This window comes from Asterias rubens, chromosome 8 (genome assembly GCF_902459465.1).
Source record: "Asterias rubens chromosome 8, eAstRub1.3, whole genome shotgun sequence".
NCBI lineage: Eukaryota > Metazoa > Echinodermata > Asteroidea > Forcipulatida > Asteriidae > Asterias > Asterias rubens.
This window is the reverse complement of record NC_047069.1, coordinates 5517140-5535368: the sequence shown is the minus strand read 5'-3', so window position 1 is coordinate 5535368 and position 18229 is coordinate 5517140. Positions and strand designations below refer to the sequence as shown.

Here is an 18229-nt window from a genome sequence, read left to right as displayed (position 1 = left end):
CATACATAGGGGTAGTGGTGTAACTGGGGGGGGGGGGGGGAATATACTCCCCTATATACAAAACGTGTGGCTATAGTCCTACGAGTAACTCATCCTAACTCTAGATAAGATTAGTCCTACCTCTTTATGAAATCCACTACATTACTTCTGAGGGAACCATTTGTCACAATATTTTACGCTATCAACCTCTCCCCATTACTCGTTACCAAGTAAGGTTTTATGCTAACAATTATTTTGAGTAGTTACCAATAGTGTCCACTGCCTTTAAGACATCTGCTCTAGAAAGCAGGGGGTATGTGGGTTCAAATCCTACCCGAGGATTGTTTTCCAGAGTCCTTATCACACACCTTATTAGTGTAAGGTTAAAACCACAACAAAGTTGTTTAATCCTGATGCAGATATTACACCGATTAACACATAAAATAAATAGTGAGCATATTTTGTCAAAAATTATGTGCCATCAACATACAGAAATTGCTTGAACTTCTTGCACACACACAACATTCAGGTAATACTAATTAGAGAAATAGTACAAAGGTGATTGCACAAGATAGAGATATGTTCACTTAACAGTCACAATATCTCACTAAAATTTATTTTAACTCAAATAGCACAGTCCATGTTTTAGGGACATTTTAAACTTTGCCACGATCGTCGAGATAACGGGTGTTAGTTGTCAGATGAAAAGGATGTTATTATTTTAGCCTCTTTCTTTAATGGAGCTTTCACAAAAAATGTTGAACTATAAAACTGTAATACAGATGTACATGTAATACTATAATCAAGGTACCCATTCTGGGTGAATGGTGAAGTCTGAGCGGACGTGTTTAGGGTGGATTTTCTGGTGTACTTTGCTGTAGTCTGTGATATGGAAATGTGGACCACTCATTGGCAGGGGTCTTGGTCCACTCTCTAGACTCTGTAACATCTTATCAGCTGATCTGGCCTCTGTCATGATTACACACAAAAAAGAAGAGTTTTTGATGAGTTTTTTTTTATAGGTGTGCAGGAACAGAAATGAACAGTCCTGATAATACACTGGCCATCCCCATTTGAGGTCCAGGATGATTCATACAAAACTTCAGTTTGTTATGTTTTAGAGTTGATATAAACAGAGTTGATAGTGTCCTCATTGAGGTCTATGAGTCCCTGCTAGCCTTTTGGTGGTCTGAAGTCAGGGCAGTCACAAATGATGTGGTTGATTGTATGGTGGCTGCCACACGGACACATTCGAGCTGGTAGCTCCAATGTAAGTCATCGCGGTTTAGGTTTGAATCCAGGTCGTTTGTCTTTTGAAAGTTTGCTTCATTAGTGTGAACCGGTGAACTTCTTGTGTCCTTAAAGGGCACTGTTAAGCAAGACACCTTCGGATGGGACGTAAAGCCGCTGGTCCCATGTGTTGTGTAACACATGTAAAAGAACCAAGTGTACTTATCAAAAAGCCCCGGTGTTCCTGGCTGTGACTGCTTAATGCGCCGTATAGCACCTTGTAAACCACCATAAGGTGCTAACTAATAGGGTCTCAGAATTCATCACTGCAATAACCTAATCATTCTGAAAGTTTGTATATACTCAGTGCCTTAAGTACCTTGTTTGGTAGATACGTGCACTATATAAGACTTTGATATTATTATTTTGTATTACTTCAAAACTTTGCGGCAAAGTGCTTATATCTACCTTGCTGTCTTGATTTTTGTTCTTTGGAAAAAAAAGGTCTTGCTTTTTATTCTACTGCCGCAGTGGATTTAAACAATCGGGAGACTACTGACTTCTAAACAAAAATTCCTGCTTATTTTTCCCCTTTTTTGTTGGTGATAACTTTACTGCATAACCTACCTTCATAACCAGCCGTTTTCAGGAAGCGATGAACGGAAGACTGGTATGGCACCCTGACTTGTTCATCAACATTTATACTTGCTCTGTTGAGGGACTGTCTATTTGTCCTTTGACCTTTGGTATGGGCTTGATCAACCATTGTCCTCACAGCTCTGCCACCTTGTTATCAAAGAGAGAAAAAATAAGCATAGATTATTAGATTTATAAGATAACATAGAAATGTATAGGCTAACTATGAGAATAATGATGATGTACATGCCCTAGACATATATATTAGGGGCACATATAAACTATTGTCCGTTCTCATTGCTTCTCTTGTTGGGTTCCCCTTCCCAAGTTTTCAAATCGGAGGTCTGAGCACATTTCCAGTCAAGTATCTGATCATGAGTATGGGCTAGCCATAAGTTTAGGCTAGCCAAGTATAGAAGTACCATCGAGTAGTATTTGAGTATGAGTATGGGCTAGCCATAAGTTTAGGCTAGCCAAGTATAGAAGTACCATCGAGTAGTATTTGAGTATGAGTATGGGCTAGCCATAAGTTTAGGCTAGCCAAGTATAGAAGTACCATCGAGTAGTATTTGAGTATGAGTATGGGCTAGCCATAAGTTAAGGCTAGCCAAGTATAGAAGTACCATCGAGTAGTATTTGAGTATGAGTATGGGCTAGCCATAAGTTTAGGCTAGCCAAGTATAGAAGTACCATCGAGTAGTATTTGAGTATGAGTATGGGCTAGCCATAAGTTTAGGCTAGCCAAGTATAGAAGTACCATCGAGTAGTATTTGAGTATGAGTATGGGCTAGCCATAAGTTTAGGCTAGCCAAGTATAGAAGTACCATCGAGTAGTATTTGAGTATGAGTATGGGCTAGCCATAAGTTTAGGCTAGCCAAGTATAGAAGTACCATCGAGTAGTATTTGAGTATGAGTACCGAGTTTGGGTACTACAGCATGGTAGAACCATAGAGTCTGTTGCTCTATTGTAGAACACACTACTTGAGTAGTATACTGAATGAGTACTGAGTATAAAGGTCTAAAATGCCTGATAGCTGACCGAGGCAGGTCTGTACCGAATTATGGTGTGACCATATTTTGTTCAGCTAAATGTCACACATCAATTCTGACTTCTAGCAGAACAGATTTCAGGTCCAAGGAAACTAAAATCCCTATACTTACTTTGACTACCAGCTAGCTTGAGCCACGCCTCTGCTGCCTGAGCTGACCATGGGTCTGATATCACTCTCTTCATCTTCTCCCTCTAAAAAAACAAACAAATAATTCGATCCCAGTTTATTTTTCATGACAACTGTTACCAATTCAGCTGTCCCAGATATTCTTTCTGATCATCATATGCAAAGTGCAATTATCAAAAAATTTCAACTGAATTCAACCATTTAACAATAATAATTAGTGAAGCTCTCATATCGCTCAAATAGTGACGCTCGTGCTGCCTTAACATTCAGTATTTTTCCTGCAAGGTATCGGAGCTGCGTTTTTGAAGTATAAGTTCTGTTCCTCTACATCACACCATGTAACGTTTGACAAGGTGCTGTCAGGAACACCAGGGCTAACCCCTTCTCTTTTTGATAAGTGTACTGGGTTCTTTTATGTGCATTACACATCACACTGGACATATGGCTTTACGTCCCTCTGAAGGATGTAGCGATAATGATAAAGTGTCTTTCTGAAGGATTAGTAAAGTTTCTCGACTGGGACTTGAACCCACACTCTGCTGATCAGAAACACCAGAGCTTGAGTTCTGGTTCCCGCTTGGTGACGACACGTCTTGGGATTTGAATATTTGATCACTTTGTAATTGTATTTTTTATTTTAAAATGCCTCCAGAATTTACCTCTTCATCCCTGTATGCCATAACATTAGCTGTGCTTGGTCTTCCAATATATTTATGTCTTAGTTGGCGCCTCTCTGCTTGTTCCCACTTTGGACATAATGCATCAACTGTCGAGAAAAGAATGAACAATTCAATCAACAATCATGTTAAAGAAATTACAATATATTAATTAATCTTCTTAGATCAGTATTCTCACTTGGTTTATCCCAACAACTGCATAAAGTAACAAATCTGTGAATTTGGACTCAGTTGGGAATCAAAGTTGCAATAATGAAAGAAAAACACTCTTGTTGCACAAGTTTGTGTGCTAAAATGGCTTCAGGCCTGAATAGTGAGAAGTTAATGCTTTCTCAAAAACTAAATTACTTCAGAGGGAGCCATTTCTCACAATTTCTTATACCACCAATAGCTCTCCATTGCTCGTTACCAAGTAAATTTGTATGCCAACAATTTCATTGAGTTATTACCAATAGGTACATTTTGAAAACTGTAGGTTACTCCTAACTCATTTAAATGTAAGTAGGACCTAACAATTGCTATTAAAGTATTTCCATATGAATTTAGAAGTTAATAATTATGTTTTAAGAAAACCTGGAACATGATTTTGGCCTATGCTGAGATTTTTTAAAGTCTCATTGCGGTGAACCTCACCTAAGTACACCTCTTCCTTGATTCTTGCGTCTGGGTTCTGGAATCCATGGACTGTGCCAATCTCTTTACCCATAGCCGAATTGGGATCATAATAGCCAGGTACCTTCTGTAGTCTGCATGTTAGGAAAACACTGTCAAAAAAAAAGAAAACAAATAACAGGTTAATGAATGAGCATCACGCTTCTGTTGTGATTTTAGGAATACAAATCTTAAAAAGAAAATATGTTTGGTGTAAAACTTCTTTACTCAAACGCTGGGCTTTGACAACACACCCGGATCCCTTTTTGTTAAAGTCCTTCATGGTTTCAATAAGCAATTTGCGATTTGAATTATGTCTGGTACAATGACTTGCTGTGTCACATTGTACTGCTTACTGTTGAATTCCTCAGACTATGAGGACAGAACTTTGATATGTCAAATGGTTCGGGGCAAGCTTTTGTATAACAACCTCCAGATGAGCAAACCTTGGTACCATATACCATTGTGCCGTACGTCATCCTTTATTAACTGTGTTTGGGTGTTTACCCTTTCTTGTAACTAGGCAAAAGCTTGGACCTGATCATGTGACATAGCAACTGTTTTGATATTCTGAGGAATTTAAATCAAAGTGGTTACTTGTGATCAAGCATTTCATTGTACAGACAATTATCAAATCCATCGTGCAAATGGCTCATTAGTCAACACTCCCAAGAAGACACAAATTTAAAATAGGAATTTTAAAGATCTTGGACACTATCTGTAATTGTCAAAGACCAGTCTTCTCACTTGGTGAATCTCAACATATGCATAAAATAACCAACCTGTTAAAATTTGAGCTTGATTGGTCGTCGGAGTTGCCAGATAACTATGAAAGAAAAACACCCTTGTTTACTCGTTGAGGTTTTATGCTGATAATTATTTTGAGTAATTAACAATAGTGTCCACTGCCTTTAAAGGGTTGTCTAAAACAATATCTTTTGGGGAGGGGAACGGGTGGTAAAAAAAAATAATGATTTTGAGTACCATGACTTGTACTTTTTATTCAATAACAAAAAACTGGTGTTTCTTCAGTTTTTTTTTTACAACAACAGAGCTATCTTCATCTCATGTGGCAAGTTTACACACCCCTTATACATGTAGGTTACAAGTAAACAAGTCCCACACCAAACCAGACAACAATTGTAATTAATCCAATTTGATATATCATATTTCACAAGAACCGGGCTTGCTGCAAACTGTCGGGTGGCGTCACGGAGCTAAACACAATAGTCACTTGATCTTCTGTGACTTTTTTGTACATGTAGTTTTAAAAGTTTGACTTGGGTAAAGTTTTGCCACAATAAGATCTCAAATAAACAGTGCACTTTCTTTGAAAAGTGCACAAACAGCATTTCAGTTACACCACACTCATTGACGTCAGTTATACGCGCCTAGGCAACTCCACACTGCCATTAAACACCTGTAGGAGTTATTATAAACTGTTTTTTTCTCTTCAAAATGATTTTCTTGACTTGATTTTCGTTTGACTTGTTTTTATTGGTAGCAATGTTTCCCCTGCCTAATCAAATGTAGCTTACATGTAATTTGGTTATGCTAAATAATAAACTTTTTGTAAGAGTCCAGTTTGATGGCTATGGCTACAGCGCTGTTGCTATAGGTCTCCTATTCTCCATCGAGAATGTAAGATCAAGCCACAGCCGCTAACTCAGAAACTACCTTAAAATCAGCAAACAGCCTACAACTGCTAAGCAAATTTCTCTGGGGTAACCAATTACAACAATGTTAGTTTTCAAGAATGTTGTTGGGCAACATGTTTCCGCTAAGCCAGACTTTTCTGTGCTTAGTTCTTGTGCTTACAAAGTTTATGACATGGCGCCCTGATCTACTTGAAAGAAACTTAATCTAAGTTTGCAAACACTGCCTTCCTTATATTTTGCAAACACTGAATTGTGGACTTAAGAATCCTCAAAGCACTTCTGAAGTTCTGAATCCCAAAGTAACAAACACAAATACATCCTGTGTGGAATTCAAAAACTCTATCAGAACAAAGCGGCTTAAGTGACCCTCTGATCGGATTCAAATGGTCAAGCGGATTAGAGGATTTTAGCATTAAGATAAGTTCGTATACCCATTTGGGATCTCGGACTTTACGAGGCAGAAGTATCACAAACTATTTTAACTGGCTCTCCGTCGAACCATGGTCGAACATGAAGAGCCTCAGATATCGGAGTTCTATGGCAAATAAGAGTTTAATTGTACTAATTGTGTACAGCTTGTTCAATTGTTTTGGTGATTCACAGAGAAAGAGATCATTAAAAATTAAGACTGAACCACAAATTGTACAGTTACTTTCCCTCTTCTGACAAATCTAGAACTATCAGTACTTACATCAAAAACAGGCAAACTTGGAATGAAAGTTCTTGCCCAAAAAGGTTTCAAAACTGTCTTTTAATGCCAGCAGCTCCAGTGACTAAACTGTACAGCAGTTAATTGGAACACTTTACAGCCTTCATCGAATATATTGATTGAAATCTAACGACCCCTCCCAATGATGCACTACTAGAGCCACCCAACAAGGCTAGGTGGAGTGTAATGAAGTCCTTTGAGAGGCGGTAGCTATGGTTATTAAATAGCTCTCCCTACTTGTGAAGGATTAAGGCAACAATAAGAAGCCCCTGTCCACTGTGGTCCCAACAGGCCCTCTACCCTCTAAGTACACACATTGATCATGAGCCCAAGCAAACATGCCCAGAGCCAGTTATAGCATGGAGGTACCTCCATGGTTATAGAGTGTAAAAAAAAGTTTAGACTAAGCAACAACTTCAGTCGATGATGTTTGTGTTTGGAGCAGTTAAAAACGGAAAGCGGTTTTTAAGTCGAAATGTCAATTTACTTGTGACTGAGTGTTCTTCCACTAAATGAAAAATAAAATGTTAAACACTGAGAGAGGGTAGACTATACGCATCAACTTCAGTTGAAGATGTTTGTGTTTGGAGCGGTTAAAAACGGAAAGCGTTTTTTTGAGTCGAAATGTCAATTTACTTGTGACCGAGTTTTCTGCTACCATAGAAAAATAACATGTTTAACACTTGGAAAGACTACGCAGCAACTTCAGCCGATTCATGTTTGTGTTGGGACAGTTAAAACTGAAATTGGTTTTTAAGACAAACTGTCAATGTACTTGTGACTGAGTTTGCTGCCACTAAATGAAAAGTAAAATGTTAAACACATTAGATTGGTAGTTATCCGAAAAATAAATAGTTGATTTTATCTTCTGAGAGCATTTCAATTTTGGTTTCCAGGCCTTTATATTATTCCTGATAGAGAACAAAATCATAGGAAAATTGTGAATTTGTGAAGTTGTGTAGATGTCTACTGCTGCAGAGTAAATTTTTTAGATCAACTTTACTTTCACTGAGTGAGATTTTTTAATAGTTGGTTCTAAAGCAATTTGGCTCTTAATTCTGTTTTACTGCAGAATAGAGTTTGTGGATTGAGGAGGACTTCTGGTAAATTTCTTTACTATCCTTGAGTGAGATAAAACATGTAGTTCTGAAAGAACTTGTTCTGTAAACTCTGGCTACTACTACAGTTTGTGTGTCAGTGGGACTTCTCGTAACTATCTTTTCTATCTTTGAGCAAGCATTTCTCATCATCATTCATCATTTAGCGGTCGCATCTGAGATTTCATTCACAATGTCATGCCAGAGGTGTTTATCCATCATCATGTTTGGAAGGTCCACAATTTCAGACTCTGTGTCTCTACCGATCACGTCAATGTAGTGGAGTGGTCTAGATCCTCTATTAGGGCACGGCAGTCTCCAATTATGGTATGACCTGGTCTTTGGCACGAAAGCAGAGTTCAGCAGAGACGACTCTTTGGTGAGCAACAATAGCAGAGATTGGTGGAATATCTCCGTAGATCTGTTGTTTGGTCTTGTGCTAACGCCATGAGATGTTCTGTACCCTCATAAGAAGCCTGGTGTATGTTGCCGTCAAGGCGATCTTGAAACTCTTTCTTCATTGTCCAGGTTTCAGCTCAATACAGAAGGATGCTCTCTACAAAGGCCGGCTCTGAAGAAGACCAACTTTGTTGCATTTCTAGCTAATTTTGTCAACTACCACCCACTGACAGGACTGATTATAATGTATGCATTGTGACATCTTGTAACTATGTTTACTATTCCCTGAGTGAAATCAGTTTGGTCTTAAAAGTGTTTCCATCACTGTGTTTTGAACAACATTGAAAGATCTTCAGCGCGATACATGTAGATGCTCGATGAAAGTGTGTATGTACTTCAGAGTCTAGAGCAAACATCGACAGGTGGCAAAGTGTCTTTTTACCTACACATAAATTTCTGTCTATGCTTATTTATCGCTTTAAAATTAATTACAACAACAACTTACTTGGTAAGAACTACAGAAGATTTTGAGAGTTACAAAGCATTTTGAGAAACATTTCACTTCAAAATGATGTGGTTATATGTATATAAAAAATGTGCCCTTTAAATTTGAATTTGAGAAGCATTACTGTCAGAAAGCTTTCTCAGATTGTGTATTCCTATTGTATTAGGGATAACAACGTCCCTCTTGAATATAGTAAACCTGATCCAACCTATTTGTCCAAATTGCTGTAAAAGATTTTTTTTAAACTTGGACTTCAAATTTGTAGTACTTGCAAGTTTCGGCCTACAAAACATTTGAAGCTAAGGTCACAATGCGCAAATCTTTACTGGACCAGAATTTATTTCACAAGAGGTAAATAATTGTTTGTTTTTATCAGTTTTTATGTATTTGGTTCATTGTAAGGAGGAGGTTTGAATTCAAAAAGTTTGAGTGCACATCTATTAGTAACTTTGCTGAAAAAGGGGTATGTGTTTGGTTTCGGAAAACATTACATGTAGACTGTGGGTGCGTTCATTTAGCTTCCCTGGGTCGACCCCGGTCTGCCCCGGTACATTCGAAAAGCTTTGAGGGGGCTCACCTGGGTCAGCCCCCAGTGCCCTGCTTGTGGAGTGGGTCATCACTTGGGGTGACCTGAGGTGCATGCCGTCACCACGAGAGGGCAAGTGTGATCGTTGGATCAGCTCTTGTCAGGGGCTCAGCCGAGTGAGCACTGTGGGGTCGACCCAGGGAAGCTAAACGAACGCACCCTGTGTGAGTGACTTGTTTAGTTTTGGGGTTACTACCATGACTACTGTCCAGTAAAATGGCAAATAAAAAAAATATTACAAACTACTTCAATCCAGACAAAAGATCGTTAGAATTGGGTTTGGTTGGTTACATATAAACAGAAGTGAAGTATAGGTACTGTTTGTTTGTCTTTAAAAAAATTCAACTTGAAAGCGGAGCAAAGGTCCACACCTGTCCATGTTTAATAACTGACAAAGACGAATGTAAACAGTAGTTGTGTCTGAAATACGTGGACTTTCAACTCAACTCTATGACCTAAAAGGTAATTTATTGATGATGATATAGGTAGGAAGGAGTTCATAATAAGACTGGATAATTGGCAATTGGGTTTTGAGTATGAGACAGGAACTGCTATAATTGTCGTAAATAATGGTATTAGTTTTATAACATACTATGTTGATACTTGATGATCTTTAGTATACAATATCAGGACCAATGTTTGTCTTAGATAAGACAATGTTTGCTGTCGATATTATGTTATCTTATCATCTTTTATTTTATGTTCATTTCTATACAACCTTTTCAGTTTAATAAAGTTAATATTCTAATCTTAATGGGGTATTTAAAGAGATCATTCTCAGGCTAACAGGATGTTGTACATGATGTGTATGGATTATCTGAAGAACAACGCATCCCTGACATCAAAACAACTATTAGATTACTGACTGATAACCTTTCTTTGAATATTCAGGTCTGCAAAAGAAGTCTTGAAGAAACACCTATAAGCTCCAGCTTGGAAATGATGCTCTACCTGATGTTTTTGTGTTAATAATTAGTAGTTTGGGCCATAACAGATAAAAAATGACAATAAAATGTAGAGGCATGATTCGCATTAACACATATAATAACAAAAAATCCCCCCAAAAAAGGCAAAGAAAGTTTTACAAGCCCCAAAGAGACCATTTGTTTGACCTAGAAAATTTAGACTTTCGCGAAAAGAAGTTAAACAGAATTGAATTTTTTGAAGAAAAAAGTTGCTTGATTTACCCAAATGAAGTATTGTTTCGGATCATAGTGAAGTACATTCCAAAAAGTAAAAACAGAAAAAAAAACAATTGTGTATAAATATTTTTAAAAAATAATGCTAATAAATAGCATTATGTTTTACTGACACTTTTTTAAATCTTTATACACAATTATTTTTAGTTTAGCAAAGACCAAAAAGTATACAATATCTCAGAGGATATACAGTAATTTTTTTATTTTTATTCCACAGTTAAAAGATCACCGAAGTCACCAATGTTGATGTCATTTTGTCATTCCTGTTGACATGAGCACCTGTTTTTTGCTGCAATAGTTAATACATTATTGTTTGTTAATCAAATAATAAACTCAAAATAAACTGACTGAGAACCTACAACCGCCGGATTAGCGTGCTGGTGCTCTACCAACTGAGCGTTCAAGCCCTACCAACTGAGCTTTCAAGCCCTAACCGTATAGCCAGGTATCGCTCCCAAGTTTACGGGGAAAAGTTTCTGTATCTCTGCCAGCATTTTTTCACAACAGGAATGTCTCATTTGAGTAATCACGTCGCAGTGGTCAAGTGGTTAGACTGCAGGACTCGCAATCATCAGGTTGTGGGTTTGAATCCCCAGCTAACCGCTGATTTCACAATGACTAGATTTATAATAAGTATTGTCGTCTAGTTAATGAATCACAATTTCTTGGTATGTACAATTCATTAACATTGTATGAGAGAGATTGGCTGTTGCCAGCTTGGTGTCCCCTGTGTGGGAGCATGGGAGTTTGCCGAGTTTCCTGATGGGAAGATCGTCTAAACAAACAAACAAACACCCCAACAAACAAACAAGTAAACACGATTCAGTAAACATCCCAATAAACAAACAATTAAATTATACATTCATTTTTTTGTTTCAAAACGAATACAGAAAGAAAGTTTACAGAAAGTTTTCCAATAATATCAATCAATTATTACCACAAAACAACTATTATTAATTAATCCTAACATAAAAAAGTAAACCTACTCTTTGGGATGTGGTTTATTTCTCCTCGTGGGTGAAATCGGCCTGATCTTGGCCGCGTCGTCTGAATTCAACTCCTTCCCGTAGTAACTATGCTCATAAGTTGTCGGTCTCTTGTTCGGCGATTTGGTCCAATCTTCTAGCTCTTCGTTCCAAGCTTCCAAAGCGTCCCTTTTGATTTCCGCGAAATCTCTGCTGTGGTGCGACGGGTTGAAGGGGCGACCGTGGGTCCCCCGACCGGCGTGGCGACCCTCCTTATGGTACCGGTAGCCGGACATCGTCGGGTCGGCAGACTTGGACCGGTATTTGGTCACGATACTCCCGCGACCGGGCAAAATGTGTCCAGTTGCCATAATTTCCAGAGTCTTATTTCGATCTATATTCAATGGACTTTATCCGGAATAAATTCTATGACATCTGATCCGACTCAGGGTCCTGAATGGGGAAAAACAACTGTTTGCGTAAGGGATTTACGAGGGATTCACATTATTGTGGGGTTTCCAGTATTGTTGTGTACAACGGGTGACCTGTCAGCCCTAAGCAACCATACAACCTGTTCATATGGTAATTATCACTTTCATATGCTAATCGCGTGACCTTTTAGTCACCGAACATGCGCAAAGACCGTTTTTTGTGACTTGTGCGCAGCAAGATGGTCGCCCACATGGAGGATGCAAACGAGAAGTGAGACTTCGCAACTACTATCTGGGAAATTCTGGTAATTCTGATTTGTTTGCAATTTTTTTTCTCTACAATTATAATTATAACATTTCCCACCATTTTAAAAGCAAAATTAATGGACAAAATTTGTTTGAAGTTGGGTGTAAATGGTGTTTTGAAAACAGGAACAAATTTAGGGGAGTTGTCGCAAACTGTCAACAGTAACCAGACTAACCCAACCACTGCGTGATATGGTTGTCAAGTCTAGAAACCGGACCAAAAATGAAATGGTTGAAGAAAGTGAAAAGTCGTCTGCGCCGCCCGGAAATCTCCCCCAGCAAATAATAAGCAGTATTGCTCCATAGAGCAGTGCTGCTCCATAGTTTTGTTGCTGGAGTTCTGCCACCACTTTTTCACTTACTCAATAACTAGTAGTATGACTATGATGAGTAAATAATTAATAATAATAGGCCTATAGGAACATTTTAAATTCATATCATTAAAAAAAAGTGGTAGGCCTAGCAGGATATTATTATTGATAGGGACAATTTTCGCATTCTGCCACCATTTGTTCACTTATTTTTTTCTTCAAAGAGATGTCTCATTTAATTCAATTAAGTTCTGTTTTATTTTCATAACGAATGAAAAAGTGGTTGCAGGTTGATTTCAATACAGAAACTTTTCCATTCCTATTTGGAAAAATTAGTGAAAAACTGGTGGCAGGTTAACGGGGGTCTCACTAAATACCGACAACTCACGACCCCTCACGACAACTCACGACAACAATTTTCAAATGCACTTTAACAGAACATTTGAACATAAGTCAAGCGTTAAATATATGCACAGAGTCATGCACCTAAATCACTTTCAACTGTTGAAAAAATTGTATTCTAGCCTAATTGTAAAAAAGTGTTTTTTAACCCCGAATTTAGTAACGAACGGAAATATCCGCCATGTTGTCTTTCGTCATACTTGGAAGATTCCACTACACCGCAGGGGTTTTACCATTTTATGTGCCTGTCATCTCATGGAGTTGAAAAAAAATATTATATTTAAATCTCCCCTAGAGTAACTTCAAATTCCAGAGTGGCAGCTTAGTTACAAGAACAGCAGAGCTAAAACCAAAAAGAAAAAAATACAATTCAGCCCTCAGAAATTACCCCTGCGTGTAATAGAATCGTCCAAGTACGCTGAAAGACAACATGGCGAATATTTCCTTTTGATACTTAATTTGGGTAAAAAAACAGTCTTTTACAATTAAAAAAACAATTTTTTCAACAATTTGAAAGTGATTTAGATGCACCTGACTCTTGTGCATATATTTAACCCTTGACTTATGTTCAAATGTTCTGTTAAAGTGCATTTAAAAATTGTTGTGAGTTGTCGTGAGGGGTCATGAGTTGTCTGTGTTTAGTGCGACCGGTTAATGGAAATCCTTCCACCAGTCGCGCTGTGGTTGTAAAGGGTGTATTTAAAACAGGCACAAATTTCTAGGGAGTTGCTGTGCAATGGATGAGTCCAACCTGGGCTATTTGGGCTTGGTTGCACTGCCAGTGACGACAGTCAATTACAATTAGTAGACTTGCCATTCTTCCATTCAGTAGGGGACAGTGAAGGTGTCCCTACTGAATTGCGATGAATGTTGTTTTGTGACACAAATATTTAATTGTAATCACCTAACTGAGGAACTTGACAATCGGGTAATACCTGATTAAATTAGCTGAAACTTTGTTCAGACATTGTGTCCCCATGCATTCTTGCACGTTTGCAAACCAGCAACTATAAAAAATAATCAAAAATGTTTTGAACAAACATTTACGAAAAAATAAAATTACCAATACTACTCCACCAAAACAGAAATTTGTTTAAATACTCTGCTTGAAATGAACAACACGCACAAGTAGTTCACATAGCAAGGAAAGTAAATTATGTTGTGGGCGATTTGTACAAGTTCGCATTTTATTTTAAGTCTACAAGAATGTGCACAAACACAACAACACTTACCTCTACTTTGCTGCTAACAACTGGGCCAATTTCATGTCTGGACCCAATTTCATTGCCCTGTTCACCAGAGAGAACTTTGCGCATACCCTGAGCCCTGTAATTCTGCGATATAAGCAGTGCCATGAAATTTTGCCAAATGGCCCAATTTGGGCCAACTGTGGTTTTGTATAGCATAGCCGGAAGTTCTCACCAAGCCAATAAGCCCTTTGGAGGTATGGCGGACGTGATAGGAGTGTACTGTTTGGTTTGTGTGTATGCACACAAATTTACCCAAACCTTATAGGGTTGTACCGTTGTGTCCGCCATCCATATCTCCAACAGGCTTATGGGTTGTGGTCTCTTATTCTAACTCCTCTATTTCTACTTCCATGATAGAACTGAACCTCAACCTTGGAAAGAAAAGATGACAGCAATTCGACACACCCTTCAAAGGGATGTGTTCCTACCCAATGATGAAAGACTCATTGGTTTTGTTCACGTCACAAAGACGGGTAAAAGGAAGAAAGTCAGCTTCCTTTGTGCTACAGGTATGTGCCATCTTGTTTTACTGAAAAATGTTGCTTATCTCGCCTCTAAATCCTATCATGTGGTTGTGTGTACTTGTGTCTGTAGAGAACATTCTAAGGCACATAAAACAAACTGCAACAAGACGGGGCTACACTGGAGATCCGTGTAAATGGCAGGTATTTAGTCCAACTATTTTTATCAGAGTAAACAGTATAACAGTATTTTGCAGGCAAGTTTTTGCTGGCACGCTGAGTTTTAACATTGAGTAGTAATGGACAAATAATGGAGAGATTTTGCGAGGCTACTGATACAATAGGGTTACGTCAACATTTTGGGTCGGTCAGTTTGAAGCCTGGCCAACTAGTGAAATTTACTGCTTGTCCAGTCGCAACTCGAATAGTTGCGACTTTGACACTAGTCGCGGCTAATTTAATTCCTAAGATGCTGCAATAGTAACATTCGTGCAGAAAGGATTGAAAGGTTGTGTCACTGTTGTCTGATTGTGTTCCGTGAGGAAATTATGTGGTCGTGAATAGTCATGAGTGACACAATTGGTTCACCAAGCAAGAAGTTGAGACTATATTTGTAGTAGTCGTGGCAGCCAGATTAATAGAGTAGTTGAATAACGGTAGTCACGACTTGACTAAGCTATCAATAGTCACGGCATCGATACTACTTAGTCCCCCAAGCTTAGTCAGTTGGTCAGGTCAGTCTATCGGTCATGTCATATCAGGCTAATTTTGAAGCACCATGCTATACTTTGTATTAGATAATGGGTGATAATATTAATTTTATTTCAGTGACAACTGATGTGCCAGCTCTGGTCTCTATTCAGAAGGTGAAGAAGGTTGATAAAGACAACTATAAGAAGCGGCAATCTTGGAATCTGACTGAATTGAGGCTAGTTGATGGCAAAGACTCCATTATTGTAAGTTTTTATCCAAGTTGTATTTAATATATAGTAGAAGGCCGCTATAATTAACACAATGGGATATTGTCTGAACTGAATAATCAGTACTTTCCTGAGTTCTGTGAAAAAAAAATTGAATATTTATCGGGTAGGATTTGGACCCACGACCTTCTGCAAATCTAGAGCAGTGTTTACGTTTTTTGTTGGCTTACTCAGCAGGATCCACAACTAGACCAACTAGACAACCGAGATTGCCTGGTAGCTAGAGGCAGTTCAAATCCTACGTTTAAGCAGCGGGTATAACAACAATGTAACAGATGTTAAATTTGCATCGGGGATCAAGAATATGAATTTTGGAGCACGGTAGGGTTGAAAACATTTTGTAACGCGATTTGCAGTTCCTTGAATGAACAAATTCCAAGATGGCATCCATCCTCATGTTTGGAAAAACACAGTCCAAGTTTTGCTTTGCCTATCACTTTTATCTCGTCGTTTATGTTTTGGACTAAACAGATTGATTTGGATGACCTAGCTATTGTTACACTGTTATTTATATTTTTGTGTTTTTTCCAATGTGATTTACCAAACAGGAGATTCCCGACTTTGATTTACATTTTGACAAATGCTACAGGTGGATTGCAAGCAACCCTGCTGAGAAAAACTCCTTCATCGCCACACTATGGAAGGTAGGTAATGATTCAGGTATAACTAGTGCTGAACTGGAGGCCCTCAACAATTTAAAGATGCAATGAATTGCACTTAGAAAGAAATACACCCTTACTCAAGTACTGATGTTGTCAGAGTGTGGGTTCGGATCCAGGTCATGGCACTTGTGTCCTTGAGCAAGACACTTAACTGGAATTTCTTCATCCTTTCAGTTTGGTCATAAATCTGTATTGACCCCTTGCATGCACGTCACACTCACCATTTTGGTGGGCAATAGGTTTTTGTGTAAAGGCTGTGTCCCCTTAAAAATGTGCACTTCACTGGATAATGCACAATGAAATTGCCCACCAAAATGGCACATGAACGATTATTCTGGTGATGACATCAGGTGAATTGGGTGAATACCAGTGTAGCGGTTTCATAATAAATTCATTGAAAACCTGTATGAGAATGTTTGTGTCTGTTCAAGCGCCTTGATCCTTGTCTAATAGATGTCTAACGTTCAGCAAAAGGCATTTTATAACAATATAAATTATTATTAAATCATGAGTATTACTTTTCCTTTTTTGATGTCCAGCTGACACAGAGATACATGAAGCAGCTGAAAAAGACAGAATTTGTGAACATCAACGAAGCCTTACTAGAAGGTAGGTTGCAGTAGATTGTAGTTTCAGGCCTGATACTTCACAGATGCAATTGCCTCCATGATGGCCCTGGTCATTGGCTTGGTGCCCCTTGAAATGTTCCAGTAGAAATATTTGACTTTCTCCCGTAGGGGCACAATCATCTGTGTTCGTCAGGCACAAGCCACAATAATGAAAACTTAATGTAATTTGAGCTAGTAGCCTGTTTCCGCTGAGCAAAACCATTCTGTTCTTAGCAAGTTTTTGTGCGTACAGGCTTTGTAATAATTGGGCTGTTAGCAAGTTAGTTCTGCTTAGCATTCTACAGGATTGGTCTTTTTCATTCACTCGCATCCTTGTTTTTTCATGAAACTTTTTAACACAAATATTAATTTTTGTGTGTAGAATTTACTCCTGTTGTGGACCAGTCCAGAGCACAGCAAGCCGAGGATGATCTAGGCCCTGGGGATGACTATCAGATGCTAGCAGCCCGGGAAGAGGCTGATCTTGAACGTATGATGGCAGAGTGTGAGTTTGCTATAGGCAATGCAGAGGCGTTCGTGGAACAACTGGCAAATGATCTGTCTGTCCTGGATGGGGTAAGAACTTTAACCGCAGTCAAATCTCATTTTGTACAGTTTAATTAGTTTATTGTTAAAAAAAAACTCAACCAGTCTCCTAATGATGACATTTGAATCATACTCCTCCAGCCCATGTTAATTGTCCATATTGGGCACAGAAATTCCCTAGGACACCAGCGGCCGATTTCACGAAACACTAGGATTAACCTTAACTCAGTTAGGACGAGTAACCTGTCCAGTTAGGATGAGTAACCCGTCCTAACTAAGGATGGGTTCAATTCGTCCTATGTATTTGGATACATAAGTCCTAAGTATAATCCTTAGTTAGGAAAAGTTTGGTGAAATCGACGGCTGGGGTAATATACCGCCCATTGTAGGCCAGTCCAGAAAAATACAAATCATCCGCTGTATTAGTTGTTAAGTGACCAGGATTAGTTGGTGACGTTTTGATCTATTATTCAATTGTAATGTATTGATGTCTGGACTGGGCAAGTCTATTTTGGTTGTTATGTGACTACAAGTAGCCTGCCCTGGGTGTCGCCATGTTTAGCTCATGTTTACATGTCGGTGACACAGAGTGTACTTCAGCTCACAATAAATTCTTTGAGTTCATAATTACAAATGCTATTAGTGTTTCATGTAGTTATTAAAACTAGGATTATTCTACTACACAAGTAAAAACAGATGTAGATATGACCCGAGTGTATTTGTCTTTGATCTGCAGGCCAACATTCATTCCATCATTGAATCTCAACAAGAGGTTGCTCGTCTCATGCATGTCCTCGATGAA

The 18229-nt window shown here is 38.5% G+C and overlaps 2 protein-coding genes across 2 annotated transcripts in view; one reads left to right on the top strand and one right to left on the bottom strand.

Moving 5' to 3' along the window:
- Positions 1-242: 242 nt before the first annotated feature.
- Positions 243-11975, bottom strand: LOC117293732. The gene is made up of 6 exons (XM_033776160.1): positions 11492-11975; positions 4335-4465; positions 3684-3790; positions 3008-3089; positions 1837-1995; positions 243-948 (listed from the first exon to the last, which is right to left on the bottom strand). Exons 1-6 carry the CDS (start codon positions 11839-11841, stop codon positions 782-784), a joined length of 996 nt encoding a protein of 331 aa, XP_033632051.1. The 5' UTR covers positions 11842-11975; the 3' UTR covers positions 243-781.
- A 153-nt stretch (positions 11976-12128) lies between these two features.
- LOC117293741 (exocyst complex component 1-like) overlaps positions 12129-18229 on the top strand; it is a gene marked incomplete in the record, with an annotated part of 50606 nt that continues 44505 nt past the window's right edge. Inside the window, 7 exon segments of the mRNA XM_033776169.1 lie at positions 12129-12206; positions 14528-14679; positions 15460-15587; positions 16160-16255; positions 16813-16882; positions 17264-17457; positions 18164-18229. Coding sequence (XP_033632060.1) covers positions 14556-14679; positions 15460-15587; positions 16160-16255; positions 16813-16882; positions 17264-17457; positions 18164-18229 — 678 coding nt within the window.

Excerpts from the sequence above, each read along its gene's own strand:
- LOC117293732 (XM_033776160.1), bottom strand. The coding sequence starts at position 11,841 with ATGGCAACTGGACACATTTTGCCCGGTCGCGGGAGTATCGTGACCAAA. Across the intron at positions 4,466-11,491 it reads AATAAACCACATCCCAAAGA|TGTTTTCCTAACATGCAGAC; the intron begins GTAGGTTTACTT and ends TTTTTTTGACAG. Across the intron at positions 1,996-3,007 it reads CAAGCTAGCTGGTAGTCAAA|GTGGCAGAGCTGTGAGGACA; the intron begins GTAAGTATAGGG and ends TTTGATAACAAG.